Raw genomic sequence first — 15,724 nt, forward strand, 5'->3', positions numbered from 1 at the left:
AAATGGAATGAAGCTTCAGATAAATTACCCAGATGTGTGTGTATTTTTGATATTTTGATGTGGCTGAGAAAGAATGTTGTTTTAGTAAACTGAAATTGATGAAAATTCACTTACTCTCAACAGTGTATCAAGAATGTGTAGTTTTAATCTTTGCCATGCTAATAAGAACTTAAGTGTCAAGTGAATTTTGCTTTCATTCCAAAGACTCTCCAGTGGATTTTGTGGGAATCTTTTGCATTCGGTTTGAAATATGTTCAAGTATTATGAAATATACATTTGTAATGTTTTGTGTGTAACCGTTCCATTATCATAAATGGAAAAAATCATTCTAAGGCTGACAATGGGATTCATTAGAAAAGTCACATCTGGAGCCCTGAATTGTATATCGGAGCCTCAGGGCACACATATAGGTTCTGTCAATCATCTAGGCAGTGAATTTTACATTTATAGTATAAAACAGCTTTTGGATATTGGAAGTATTTGTTTCATCCACAGATTGTCATTTTATCATTTTGTGCCAAGAATATACAGTGTATTTTCACTCTAGCTTTTATGGCTGCAAATATTAGACACCAGTAATGGCGTGAATACACTTGACTTGAGCATTCATAGTTTTCATCCTCTTTCTCTGTACATTTAGCATTGGTTTGCTCAGACGTTGATGCACTTGCTGCTTCCTGAGGTTCTTGTCTCCTTTCGTTGGCAGCTTTTTGTGTAAATTAAAACTGATTAAGTCAGATTTTGTGTTGCAATTACTTAGTACGTTTTCCTTAATTTTTCACTTAAGCTCACACTTAAATCTTCAATCTGGCTCAAGAATGATTTAATTATCGGCACCCCTGGAATTTTCCCAGAAAATGCACCATTTCTCCCAGAAAACCATTGCAATTACAAATGTTTTAGTATACACATGTTTATTTCCTTTATGTGCATTGGAACAACACAATAACACAGAGAAAAAAAGCCAAATCTGACATCATATCACACAGAACTCCAAAAATGGGCAAAATTATTGGCATCTTTTCAAAATTTTGGGTAAATCATTTTATTTCAAGCATATGATGCTCGTTTGAACTCACCTGTGGCAAGAAACAGGTGCTGGCAATATAGCAATCACACCTGAAGCCAGTTAAAATGGAGAAAAGTTGACTCAACCTTTCTGTTGTGTGTCTGAGTGTGCCACACTAAGCATGGGGAACAGAAAGAAGAGCAGAGAATTGTCTGAGGACGTGAGAACAAAAGCTTGTTGATGGTTATAGGAAGCACTTGATTTCAGTCATTTTTTCCAAAGGGCGTGCAACCAAATATTAAGTTGAGGGTGCCAATAATTTTGTCCAGCCCGGTTTTTGAGTTTTGTGTGAAATGATGTCAGATTTGGCTTTTTTTCTCTGTTTTTTTGTGTTGTTCCAATGCACATAAAGGAAATAAACGTGTATACCCAAACATTTGTAATTGCAACAATTTTCTGGGAGAAATGGTGCATTTTCTGGGAAAATTCCAGGGGTGCCGATAATTTCGGCCAAGACTGTATAAAGAGGTAGGGATGAGAACGGCACCCATGTATATGTGCCGCTATTCTACAATAAAATAAAATAAAAAGAGGAATAACCTTGAAGATCAATCATCACCCCGAAAGTGGATTGCAGACGTCACGTAGTATATGTGTACCAAATTTCAGGTCAATAGTTCAAACGGTTTACGAGCTACTGGTGATTTAAAATCCAGGACAGACAAATGAACAGCCACAGTAGCGTATTATGTAAGAAGATTGAGATTCTTGCATGAAATCTAAAGTACTGACAAGTTATTTAATATAGCTCTCTTCATATGAAGCATGTAGGTTTTGTGAGCAATTCAATCCATCAAGATATATGCAAGCTCTGCCCATTGGTAAATACAGTACATTGTAGCTACATACCTTGTAAACATACTCAAGTTATTTGAATTGCATAGATTTAGCCAGTTCTTGAAGTGGGCTGGCTCACACTGGTACAGTGTACCAGCTTTATTTCTCAGCAGCTAAGTACCTTCAGTAAATGGTTACATACTAGGCACCTGACCATCTAAAACCTGACCCTATCATTGGGCTCCAAATTTGAAGAGGGCCCCTGTTCTAGCTCTTTGACATTATATGTCTGCTATATGCCTTGAGAGTTGTTGTGGCTCTCTGCGTCTGCACCTGATGAGGAGTGCTATGCAAGAACAAAGCATTTTTGTGTGTTGTACTGATGCCATTTTTGACACCCATTGCATGCCCAGCCTAAGTTCTCTTTGAATTGCCTTTCTCAAGATATCTTCTTTCTTTTTCCTACAAGTTTTTTTTGGGAGTTTTTTTCTTGTCTTCTTAAGAGAGTCAAGGCTGAGGGGACTGTCAAAAAACAGGGCACGTTAAAGCCCATTGAGGCATTCCAGAGTGTACCCCAGCATCACTTGGTGGTAGGTTAGGAAACAATGCAGCACAGGGCTCTAGTCTACCACAGAGCCTACTTTCATGGGCAGTGACCAGACCAAATGTAGGATTTGAACCCAGGACATTGAATCTGTACAGCAGCAGCACTAGCCATGATAAATACTGTGTATTCTTATATTTTATAAGATAAAAAGAATACTTTCCTATATTCTGAAGTCATTCTATATACACATTTATTTAAAACTAGCAACTGGGAGCCCGATCGAATCGGGCTACAAATTCTACGTTTGTGAAATCCATACTTTCTTTGCAAAGAATTGTTTTTTTAAGTCCTTGAAATGATTTTGTTATCATGTCACTGATTTGTGCTTAAAATAGACGTTTTCGGCTGATGTAATAAAGAGCTTTCTGTTTAAACGGGGCTGCGGCACATGAACTCAGCTCTTCGGCGCACCTCATTTGATTTTTTCCGGCAAACAAATTTTCAAAACAAACTGTATTTTACGACTCTAATTAGAGTTGGAGTGATAATTATGTTGGTGTTGTCATTTTAGATCTGAGATCGGCTAAAATTTAAACAATGACCATTGTTAATACCCAGCTGTCATTACTCAGTTTGCCAATAGATGTCAGAAGGGCGGATGCCAAAACCGAACTGCCCAAAGATAGATTTCGACGTACCAAGCAAATGGCGATACATTCTAAATTACTTACGGTTCCGGAGCTGTCGAAGGGTTTAAGTCAGTTGACGATGTTAGTCCTGGAAAGTACGCCCCACCAAACCAACGTTCCAAAAACCAACTGAACTTACTGTTATCTGCTTGAACCAACACCGACTTACTATACTCGGCCGTCCAACAGCGTCACTGAAGCATTGGAACATTCTTAGCTAATCATGCAATACTGCGTCCACGTTATGTTCTAACTACAGAGGCAGAGTCCCATTGCATGGTTCTAACTTGTATTGAGCCGAGGTATTGACTTGAACACCATACATATGGGGTATTGATGCGAACACCATACATACGGATAGTATCAAATTATATATAAGGATAGTTACACTTTTTGTTAAGCTGCTTATTTAAGAATTTAAATAATGCATATGCTAATTTTCATCAACACCTAAATTATTAATATTAAACTCTGCTATTATAACTGCTAGTATGAGTTCTAAATAGGCAATCTGGTGTAGTGGCTAAGCCATTGTAAACCACAAGCCTGCCATTTCAGTTTGTACTTCCTACTCACAGTACAAGTTACTTAATCTAAATCTAAATGTGAAATATCCGAAACTGAAAAATGATAATTAATGTTAATCTTGTTAAGGGCTTTGGGCATGGCAGTGCCTTTTATTTTTGTAATTATATTTGTTAGAACTTTTTCAGCATAACATGGCGACACAGCATTTAACTTCCAGTCTCCACAGACATGAGGCAAAGTGGCACAAAACACTCAGTGCTGCTGCCTCACAGATGTGTGCAATTGAGTTTGATTCCCAGCATAGTTACTTTCCCTGCATATTACTTTGTTTTCTATCTGTTACATTTTGGTCTTCTACAGCATCTGTTTGCTTTAATTTAGTTATCAACTCTGTATTTACCTGGTGAGAGTCAGTTTGGCTATATCTTGAAAGTACCTATGGCTGGAATCCCTTTCAGGGTTAGTTTTTACCTTGTTCCAGATGTTGCAAGAATAGGCCTGTTAGTGAACAAACCGTGTTCGGTTAACAGAGAGATGCACATTTTTACCAAACGCTATACAATAATGAGAATCAGCAATGAAAGGATTTACTGTCACAAACAGAAAGCACATTTGATTTTACTTGTCTGTGTATCTTCAGTGCCTTATGCCCTCTGCAATAAAGATGAAAATGAAGTTTATTGTAGTATTTCAAAAGTAGACTACAGTTATTTAATATGGTCACATATTAATGTTTTTTCTGAAGGAAGGAGTGTTAACTGAGCATTGAGAATATTTGGTATATGCTGTTGCTGTCCCTCTCCTGAACTGGATAAGTACAAGAAAATGTAAAAATTGGATGGATGAATAGATGGATGGATGGATATCATGAACTTGGTCACAAAATAATCAAGAACAAAATGTATTAAATATCCCAAGATACATCTGTCCTTCCATATTCTTCATCCAGTCATAGTTCCCCAGGGTTGAATGTGACTGAGTGCAGGCATGCATACAATTGTGCAATACAATAGAATGGAATCCATTTCTGTAGTTTGCATTTAATAAACTGGATTAACAATGGATGGATCATTGCTATTAGGTGGCACAGGGGTTAGTGCTAAAGACACATAACTCCAGGGATGCATTCTCTAATTACTGTGTTTGCATGTTGTCCCAATGTCTTCTCTTTCACTCTCTGTCTCCCTTTCTTGTACTTCTGATACTTCACAAATATCTTAAAATATTGAAATAATAAAATGCCCACTTTGTGCGTCATTAAGAAATACTCACTTTGATCCCTGCACCACCTCTAGCTAAAAAATATATCCATTCCTCTAATTTATTTTAGACATCTCATTTCACATCATTAATGGCAACAGATTGATTTAATTGGATTAAACTTATTAAAAGACAAACATTTTAGAATCTTAAGTGGTCACTGTAAGATAATGAGTGACATCTAACCTGTAGGGTTGGTTTGGGAAAGGGAAGGGAAAGGGGCATTATAGTGACTAATTATGTAGGCAATATGTAACACCTTAATATGTAAGGAATGTTAATGTATGGAAAATAACATTATAACAACAAGAATATTATAAGGCATGTATGATGAGACATTTCAAAGAAAAAACTTCCCAGCATGCATGGGGCAGACCATTGGGTAGGGTGGGCTCGTGAAACCCAACTAAATACTGCATTGGCTCAATGAGGAGGCTGCTATGTGGGGACCCTTAGGAAAGTTCTCCTAGTAGCCCAGCATTAGTTAATGGCTGACAGTCCAAGTTCACAAAGTTTATCATTGGCCCAGTGCTGGTTTGGAAATGCTTTATATATATAGTCCAGACTTTTCCTGAGGTAGTACACCTGCAGAGACCAGTGATCTGCGTGTGTGGGTCTGCAGGGGAGGAATACAAGTGTTTGATTATGAGGGAGAGTGCGTGTGCATGTCTACAGAGGGGCAGGTTAGGGGTAGATGTAGATGTATGTGTGTATATCAGCACGGGCACATGGACTTCACAGCTCTGGGGAAAAGGCTGTCTTTCAGTCTGCTGGTACCTATTTTTATGTTTCTGTACCACTTTCCCGAAGGTAGTGGTACAATCAGTCCATTTCCTAGATGGGTGAGATCCGCAGCTATACATTTGACCCTTTTCTACACCCTTCCAGCATATACAGAATCCAGGTCTAAGAGAAGATATTCCACGATCCCCTGTGCTGTTCTCAACACCCGTGCCAAGTCCTTCCTGTCCTGTGCTGTGCAGCTGTCATACCACACTGTCATACTGTGACAGAGAATGCTTTCTATAGCGGATCTGTAGAAGTTTGTGAGCAGCTGAGAGGAGAATCCAGCATGTTTCCTGAGGAAGAAGAGTCTTTGTTGGGTCTTATTTACCAGGTGAGATGTGTTCAAAGACCAGGTCAGATCCGATGTGATGTGGATACCCAAGAACTTGGTATTGTCCACACACATTACAGCCTCCTCGTGTATGAATATAGGAGCATGTTCTGCTCTTCTGGACTTCCTATAGTCCACAATGATCTCTTTGGTCTTATTCAAGATGAGGTTGTTGGCTGAGCACCATCGTGCTAGGTGTTGTATCTCCTCTCTGTAGTGCGTCTTATCATTGTCTGATATGAGACCCACCACGGTCGTATCATCCGCAAACTTCCCAACCATATCTGTGGTATGGATGAAAGAGCAATCGTGGGTAAATAACGTGAAGAGTACTGGGCTGAGAACACAACCCTGTGGCATGCCTGTGTTCAGAACCAGTGTGGCTGATGTACGATCTCCAATTCTAACCACCTGAGGCCTGTTGGTGAGAAAGTCCCTGATCCAGAGACACTACATTGTGGACAGACCCAGATTATGAAGCTTTTATACCAGCTTGTCTGGGATTACAGTGTTAAACACTGAACTAAAATCGACAAATAGCATCCTAACATATGTGTTAGGACACTGCAGATGAGTCAGGCCTGTGTGAAGTACTATTGAGACGGCATCCTCTGTCGATCTGTTCCTCCTTTAGGCGAACTGATGGCTACCAAATCCAGCAGGGATGGCATCCTTGATGTACAGTACTTTAGGAGGATTCTCTCAATACACTTCATTATTACTGGGGTCAGAGCCACAGGGCAGTAATCGTTAAGGCAGGTGACCACTGGCACAATAGTGGAGAATTTGAGTCAGACAGGGACCATTGCAAGTTGTGGAGAAAGATTGAAAATGCCCAGAAAGACTCCTGCCAATTGATCAGCACATATTTTCAGTGTCTTACCCGACACCCTGTCTGGTCCTTCAGCTTTGTTGGTGTTGATCCTCCTCAGGGTGGACCTCACTTGGTGTAGTTGCAGGACTATAGGCTGATGCTGCTCCTCCAGTCAAGGGAGATGTACAGTCTCCCTGCTGCTAGATGCATCAAAGCGTGCAAAGAAACTGTTCAAGGTGTCAGGGAGACTAGGGTCATAGCTGACCTGCTGATCGCTGTGCTTATAACCCGTTATGGTCTTTAAGCCTCTCCACATGTTCCGTGGGTTGTTGTTATCAAAATACTCCTCGATACACTGTTTGTATGTGTATTTTGCCAGGTTTATTCCTTTTTTTAGTTCTTTTCGGGCTTTGCTATATGCCAGCCTGTCGCCTAACCTATATGCAGCATCACGGTCTTTAAGCAGGGACTTCACCATACTGCCCAGCCACAGTTTCTGATTTGGAAGCACCCTAAAGGTCTTCGTGGGCAGGACAGCACCAGTACAGAACTGCACATAGGACAGGACAGATGATGTATATCCCACTAGATCTGAGCCCTCTTTGAACACTCCCCAGTCAGTATGCTCAGAACAGTCCTGTAATGCTGAAGATGCCTCCTCAGTCCATACCTGTACTTTTTCTGGTAGTCGGTTTCACTCTGTTTTTTGTCAATTAAACTTAGAAAATTTAGTCACATCTATATTTTAATGTCTTCCAGATATTCCAATAAAGGTTTAAGAGAATTTGTATTGAGCTGTTTCAGTGGAAGACATATCTGTGCATAATCTGTGTAGCAATGGAAAAACATTGTGTTTTTTTTTAAATGGATCCTAAATTCAACATGTACAGTGAAAAAGGAACAAGCACCAGAACTGATCTTTGAGGGACTACAGATCGGAGAGATTGCCCAGGCTGACTGAAAAGCTGCTGCCTGTGAGGTATGACCTAAGTCATTTCAAAATAGTCTCTTGTATACCTACAGACTGCTCAAGATGAGTGATAAGGATGTCATGGTTAACTGCCTCAAATTCTACAGTTAGATCTAAAAGCAGCAAGACAGCCAGTATCCCCAGAGTCACTTATTAATAAGAGATCATTTAGAACCCTTAAAAGTTCAGACTATGTGCTGCAGCACATTATGTTTTAAAGAGTCTGGGACTAAACCAGTCTCAAGACAACTGCTAATAATGCCCAAAACACAAGGCCCAACCAGTTCAAAAACATTTTTAAGAAGATGAGCGGGAACAATATCTAGCAGACAAGTTGTAGGTTTAAGGTGATTAATTATGAGAGATACAGGCTCAAACTGAAGAAAAACATCTGTAAATGTAGGATGAGGAGGGTGTAATGAGGGATTCAATGTTGCCAAATTTCACAAAAAATTGTGGAGAAAATCCTTGCAGACTATTGGTGTCAGGCTGGGTCCCTACACCTCCACTGCTCTCAGCCTCAATACCGGGATGCCACAGGGTTGTGAGCTCAGCCCGCTCCTCTACACTCTCTACACATATGACTGTGTTACCACACACCACAGCAACAAGATCATAAAGTTTGCGGATGACACGACAGTGGTCGGACTCATCTTGGGCAAGGAGGGTGAGCTGGCATAAAGGGACGAGGTGGAGCGGCTGTTAGAGTGGTGAACAGTCAATAAACAGCTTCTCAACACCACAAAAATGAAGGAGCTTGTTATTGACTTTAGAAAAAACAAAACTAACATTCAGCCACTCATCATTCGCGGGGCCTGTGTGGAGAGGGTCCTGGTGTTCAGGTTTCTGTGTATTGAGCTGAAGGATGACCTGAACCGGAGCGCCAACACCAAGGAGCTTCTGAAGAAGGCACAGCAGGGACTGTATTTTCTGAGGATCCTCAGAAAGAACTGCCTCCCCAAAAATCTGCTCCTTGCCTTTTATCACTGTTTCATCGAGAGTGTGCTTTCATATGGGCTCTGTGTGTGGTATGGCAGCTGCACTTCCTCAGAAAGGAAAGCGCTCCACAGGGTCATCAGGACAGTGGAGAGAACAACTGGTTGTACCCTCCCCACTCTGGAACAAATCTACACCTCCCGATAAAGCAAAAAAGCAATAGACATTTCACAGTATTCATCACATCCCGGTCACTGTCTCTTCCAGCTTTTGCCATTGGGCAAGAGATACAGAGCGATGAAAACCAGGACAAACCGCCTTAAAAACAGCTTTTATCCAAAAGCAATCATGGCCCTGAACTCTGAATAAAACTGCTCCATATCATTCTCCCAATGTGCAATATAGACCATAAGTCAACCAGTGCAATTTGTACATTTGTACATTTAACCAGGGCTGGATTAAGGTGGGTGCTATTGATGCTGTAGCATTAGGCCCATTTCTGAAACAGGCCCAGATGAAAACAGACAAGAATTTTCCAGAAGCTGAGCAGTTTTCCTTTGCTATATTAACCTCAAAATAATTCTTAGAATGACATTTGGAGTCCGACTTTCGGACGCCTAGACACAGCATTACTTATTATGCAGTTACTAGTGTTCTTTGCGCTGTGACGGAACAGTAATGTCATTGTGTTTATTGTTAACCGAAGATTTCAAGTTAATGCTATCAATTTTACGTTAAACAGTTTACTTAGTAATTTAGCTGCGTTTTTTGCAATATCTTGGGGATTCTTGCCACTTTATTATTGTACGGTAAGTGCCACGTAGTAAATTTTTCACCGTGAAAGTTAGTTGTACAGTAAAAATCGATGGCTATTTAAATGGTTATCTGTAAAGGTAAAACTAAAAGCTGGCCTGTGGGCCCGGAATCGATGTTTAGAATTTTTTAAATCCTCGACAGGATTCTGTCTATTATTAAATTGTGGACAAATTTTTACCCTCAAGAGTCTGAACTGAGTCACTTTGTCCCAATGTCTCTGCAAATTAATTTTTTCTTACTCTGTTTTGTAAGAGAATTGCGAAATTTTGTGTATTTCATTGTTAGGTTTTCTGCATTAAGTACACTTTCCAGACAATTACTATTGAATGTTGATGTTACATAGTTTGATGTTAATCTCGAGTTGTTATGATACTACTTTGTTATTATTATTCATGTTCAATAAAGGCTGGCTGGTTGCATCGCAAGCAATTAAGGCTCCTTGGTCAGTCTGAGTGCGCATGTACAGTGAGTGTCGAATGCACATGCACCAATGGCGAGAAAAAATAGGCCTTTTTTGCGTTGCAGCATCAGGCCCAATTTTGTCTTAATCCGGCCCTGCATTTAAGCAGTGCAATTTGTATATTTTGTAAAGTATTTGTATTACTTTTCAGTTTATTATTTTCTTTCTTCTTGTCTTTTTAACTCTTATGCCTCACACTGAGTCAACTGCACCTTCAATTTCATTGTTCTTTTGTAAAAGTGGCAATGGCAATAAAGATCTATCTATCTATCTATCTATCTATCTATCTATCTATCTATCTATCTATCTATCTCTCTCGCTCTCTCTCTATCTATCTATCTATCTATCTATCATGTCAGGAGATCTAGGAACAGACAGGTGAAGAATAAGTGTTTACAGTGTTAAATAAAACTGTAGGTCTAGAACAATTATTTTAAATAATACCTAAAAAGTACTTTGCCCTTGCAGATTTTACATCTTTCTGGTAATTGCACAAAGTATCCCTTAAAATATCAAAGGACACCTTTATCTTTTATCAACTTGCGCATTGCCCACCTACATATCTGCCTCAGGGTATGAGTGGCATCATTTAACCATGGCTCAGGTTTAGCGTTTGACCTTAAAAAGAGCAACAGAGTCAAGTATCATTAAACAAAGTGACTAGACCACAAGTACCCAGCTTAGGTGGGGGAAACACGCAGCATCCATAAAAGCTGTGGAGTAGCCTACTTGCTTGTAGTGGTGGAGTTCATTTTGTGAGAGAAGTGAGTCTCAATACAAATGTTGACTTTGTGGCAATGTTTGGAAGAATAAGTTAACTTGTAACAGGTATGTGATCAGAAAAGCAAGAGTCAACAATTTCACTGCTACAGACTGTCAAATCATATGATGAAACAAGGTCCAATATATGTCCATGCTCATGAGGTTGAAAAGTCTTTAACCAGAGGCAGCACACATGAATATTAAAATATCCGAGAATTAAAAGTCTGTGACAGGTCGATGTAATTTCTGCCAGTAATTCAGAGAACTCACGTATAAAATCCTTTATAAAATCCTTGTTAAATTTTGGTGGCCGATACACCACTGCACACAACACAAGATAAAATCGGCCCATTTCAACCAAATGTACTTCAAAGCTTGAGTAAATGTCAGTTGCCAGTTTTAAAGTTTGTCGCTAATCCAACAACCCGACCAGCAGACCTTGGGAAACTAAAACAGTTTACAGTCGGGGGCTACTAATTCAGTGCAAGGTGTTAATTCACCGACAGTTGGCCATGTTTCGGTCACAAAGAAAACATCCAGACATAGTGAAGTGAAGAAATCGTTTAAAATAAAACGTTTTGTTAGTTAGAGATTTAGCATTTACCAGAGCCATCTTCAATCGAGTTAATTCACCGGGCTCATTGGGGGGTTGGAGCGCTCATCTTTATTTTTAATATCATGGAAAATATGTTCTGTACTGGTAATGAATCATAATCACACTGACTACGGAGTGCGGCGACGTGAAGCATGTTCATTAACACACTAAGAATTTCACTGCAGTAATCAAATGTGACAATAACGGCCCCATAAACCAATAAACCTATTTGCCTTGCTTTTTAGAGTATGGCTCAATATACAGTAACTATAATAAATAAAATAACATTGTCCGGCCCCCTCAATTTGAATTGGATTAAGCGTATTTTAGAACGATGTCTGTCTAATGCATTTGCACTGTCGACGGATTACTGCTCTCGAAAAAACTGCAGAAACTCCGTGATAGACAGTGGTAGTCAAAGACGTGCAAACTGTTTTATGACGTTGTTAACTAAAGAGGATGAACATATAAGTCATACAGCAGGCAATTCTGACTCGGGTCTCTGGGAGTGATGCCACAAGTGAAGATATGGACGATGGCGGTTGTTGCAGTCACTGTTTTGACGTACGTTTTCCCGATGCGAGCCACTCATTCTTTGCGCACTGCCAGATGACAGTCAGAATGAGAGTGAGCCATCTTTCTTACAGTTACAAAGCCATCTCCGTCTACTGTGCCGATAATGTTAAAAATGCATTATTCCAACTAATGTTAAAAATGCATTATTCCAACTAACTTTTCTTTTTGCCCGATCACGCTTGTTGCGTTGACGGTAGTTTTGTTACAGCGAGCGTCCCAGTTTATAGGGTGACCTCGCTTGGCACCTTGGGGAAGTGTGAGCGCTGGCAGTTAGGCTCAGGTGAAAAGCCTGCTTCGGCACGGGGAGGCGTAACTTACTTTGTAAACAAAGGAAGAGTCTATCGTGCTTTCCATTTTTCTCGTTTCTTCGTTTCGCCACGGAGCTGGCTGATCCAGTTGAACAAGCTGGCTACGCCCGTTTCGGGTTGAACCGAGATCGCCATACGCCTTCTGCCGCGATCAGTTTGACCTGCTCCAGAGAAGAGCGAGGCTCAGCGCTGATGAAGGCACCGGAGGTAGGCAGATAAATCAGATTCGGTCTCTGGTTATTGATAACCTGGATTTGTCAGCTCTGACATCACAACCTCAGTTACGTGTAACGCGCACCCAGTGGCCTAATATCGTAAGTATTAAATGTGTTAAAATTGAAAAGAACACTTGAAAAACTTGGTATCCGTGTATGAAGTTCTGGTAAGTCTGACATGTTGTAGAGTGGCTGGCATTATACAAAGAGAAGGTAGACAGTATTGACTTTACTGGGTTTGGTTACATTTCAGTTTATGTTTTCATATCCATTAATGGACTTCAGCCCTGTAAAGTGGCATTCAGCCTCGTTTCAGTCATTTTAAGTAGTCTTTGAAACTAGGGTAGTTGTTAGATTTGTAACTGGATACACATTTTCCTTGAGTCTCAGCTTATTTTTAAAGAATTAACATTTGTTTCTTGGTGGATGCTTCCTTTCAACTGCCTTGACAGTCTCATTTTAGTGTACAGTTGCCGCCCAGTCTCTAGAATTACTAATGATCCTCAGCCCCAGATGCAATGTTGATCAACAACAAAGGGCAATTCCAACATTTAAAGCCTGAGGCACAGTATTCGACCAATTATATTGATATGGTAATTGATGTGGCTTTAAAGCTCTAGAGAAATGTGCCTGTATTTCTCAAACGTCTCAGAGTAGGGCAACTGTGCTGACTCAAAAATCTAAGAGTGATGGAAATTTGGTTCCGCTCTTAGGAGGAGGAGTAATAGTAGTTTTATCAATTTACCTAATTTAGGAACCTACTCTTAACTTTATCAAGATTTAGATGAACTTGTGAGCAGGCCTAACTCACTACTTAAGAGAAGAAGATGGCATTCAGGCAAAGATCAGCACACACATTTCATGAAAGGCGAAACCTTTTTGTAAATGCTGTACAACAATGAATTCATAAAATATGCCAATTTGATAGAGATGGAATAATATTTGTGACAAATGTTGTATGTCATGTGATCACTCAGCTTACACAGAGAATCCATGTGCTCTCAGACAAAATAAAAGTGTTTGTAAAGTTGCTGTTTTTGATCATGTGTTAAATGTACCTTTGCAATAGCAATGATTTGGGTATGTCACAGCTAATCATTTCTCAAATTTCTCACCAAACTTTGCATGCTCTTACAATGTGTGAGGTATTGCTAAAGCAAACTGCATTCATGCAAATTTCTGGATTTCCTGAAGTTGTGTTGTGGTTGACAGCACACAGTCAAAGATCATTGCCCCACATGAGAATGAGGATGCATATATAAGATGCAAGCAATATCACAGTATCACTAAACAGGTGATAATGGATGCAAACTTTATTATTCTTGATGTTGTTTCAAAGTGGGAACAATTATGTGTAGCTTAGCACAATATTCTTACTTATTTTTTTCCTCATTACTCTTCTTCTACTACTTTGATTATTATTATTATTACCTTTTGCGGTGAAGCTTTAACATAGTATTAAAAAACTACAAAACATCACCATGATTTCCCAGGAAACTACACAACATCCTCATGAGTTCCATTTGGTTGCTGAAGGTGCTGTAAAACACTCTCATATGTGAACTCCTAATCCTTGCTGGCAGAGGGTACAGGATGTTTCATAAGTACTTCTTATGTCCTACTCTGGAGTAGGACGAATTCTTACCCTAGTCAGACTTTTACTTCAATACCTAGGAGTAATTCTGAGACGCTTGATAAATACAGACACTGGCTTCAGTTACTAGCCTCGCTATTGTCATCTTGTAGTTTGCCCTTTTCTTCCTTGTACGAGAGAGTTTTTTTCTAGGTACAGTATATCTTTCATACAGCTTAAAGGTGTGTATATTAGGTTGATTAATGATTCATTGTATATGCAGTGGACTGGCATTTTGCCCAACTCTGGTCCAGACTTTTTGCCCAATGTTGTTGGGATAAGCTCCATCTTCTTGTGACCCTGCATTAGAAAAATGAGGTTCATAAAATACATGGATGAAAAAATGATTAGTTTATAAAAGTTAAAGAAGGATAAATACAATCTGATATCTCTATTATTTTCGAAACAGACACACAAACCCAGGAAGAAGGAGTCATAAAGTAAAGTGCAGTGTGAGGAAGAAGAGAGAACACGCTTAGGATTGTAAGACATCTTAAAAAAGAACACGATTTAATGGGTGGAATCTGTTTAAGCCATGCCAAAAAGAGTGTCAAGATTAATTTAAGAAGTAAAATAATGCCTACAAGAAGCATATACTGTAGCAAAGTTCCAAAATGAAGTTAGGTTTTCTTATCTGGAAAACAAGATGGCACACCTACACCTGTAGTTTCTGGAATAAGAAGAAAGTGATGTAAGTTTGTTGGAGGAGGAATACCAAAAAAGCTCTATGATCAGAAACTCCCAAAGCAGTTTAAGGTTTTGAATAAGCTACAGGCCTGTACGATATGGTGGGAAAAGATACAGTAGGAAAGGCTGATTAAAAGGAGTATAGGTTTCATTAAGTGCTTGTGCTTTTGGAAACAGAAATCAAAATGGTTAAAAGACGGCAAAATCGGAAGATTTTTTAATGGGTGTTTTAAGAGCTGGTGAGCCAATGAAATATTCAAATATGTGAATGTTTAGTGTTTGCAGTATGATGTATAAGGAAGCATGAATGGTAGCCAGGCATAGTGAAAGTCATGAGGTGAAGGTCAAGAAACACCAGGGATGTCTTCTGAATCCAACAGATTTTTCATAATGGTGATGATGCCTGTTTGAGCAGAAGTCTATGTGAGGCACTGCCATGGAAGTTATTTTACCTCGAGGATGTTACAAGGTAATGAAGGCAAATCCAGGTCCTTTAAAATAAACTGTTATGGGTGGAAAAAGCCTGACGATGGATATTTTGAAGTTCAAGGTATTGGTGAATTGTGACAGTGCAAGGCATGAAGAAGTTCCTCCCCCCCAGCCATTTACAATCCACTTTTACCTTGAACTTTTCAACATTCACCTCCAGGCCTTTCCCATCTATAGTGAGCACTTGGCCATGTGCTTTTTCCAATAGAGGTATTAGTGGAATTTCTCTTCAATTTTCAGCAGGAAAATATGTTAAATAAATATTTAGTTGTGTTAAGAGGGCTTGTCTTCAGGCAGGAAATGTCACCTTTCTATGTATACATGTGGGTGCTATACTTGATTATGTAGTAAGTGTCAACACTGATATCAGCATTGAAGTTATTTTGTAGTAAGTAAAGATCTTTCTTTGTCTGATTGGGTAACATATTATACATTGATGAATGTGCAAAAGTGGGATGTCAATAGAAGAAGCTCTT

At 39.5% G+C, this 15,724-nt stretch overlaps 1 protein-coding gene across 5 annotated transcripts in view; it reads left to right on the forward strand.

Annotated features, from left to right (window-relative positions):
• plekhg6 (pleckstrin homology domain containing, family G (with RhoGef domain) member 6) overlaps window positions 1–15,724 on the forward strand; it is a 61,705-nt gene that overhangs the window by 1,444 nt on the left and 44,537 nt on the right. Inside the window, exon 1 of one of the 5 annotated variants that reach the window (XM_039763677.1) lies at window positions 12,259–12,431. The exons of 1 other annotated variant lie outside the window; for it this stretch is intronic. In XM_039763677.1, the coding sequence (XP_039619611.1) occupies window positions 12,417–12,431 (15 nt within the window). In that variant the 5' untranslated portion in view covers window positions 12,259–12,416. Of the gene's footprint in view, window positions 1–12,258; window positions 12,539–15,724 lie in introns of those variants that run through there. 3 more of the 5 variants (XM_039763679.1, XM_039763675.1, XM_039763676.1) reach the window with 3 other exon arrangements.

Source organism: Polypterus senegalus, chromosome 9 (assembly GCF_016835505.1).
Source record: "Polypterus senegalus isolate Bchr_013 chromosome 9, ASM1683550v1, whole genome shotgun sequence".
Taxonomy (NCBI): Eukaryota; Metazoa; Chordata; class Cladistia; order Polypteriformes; family Polypteridae; genus Polypterus; species Polypterus senegalus.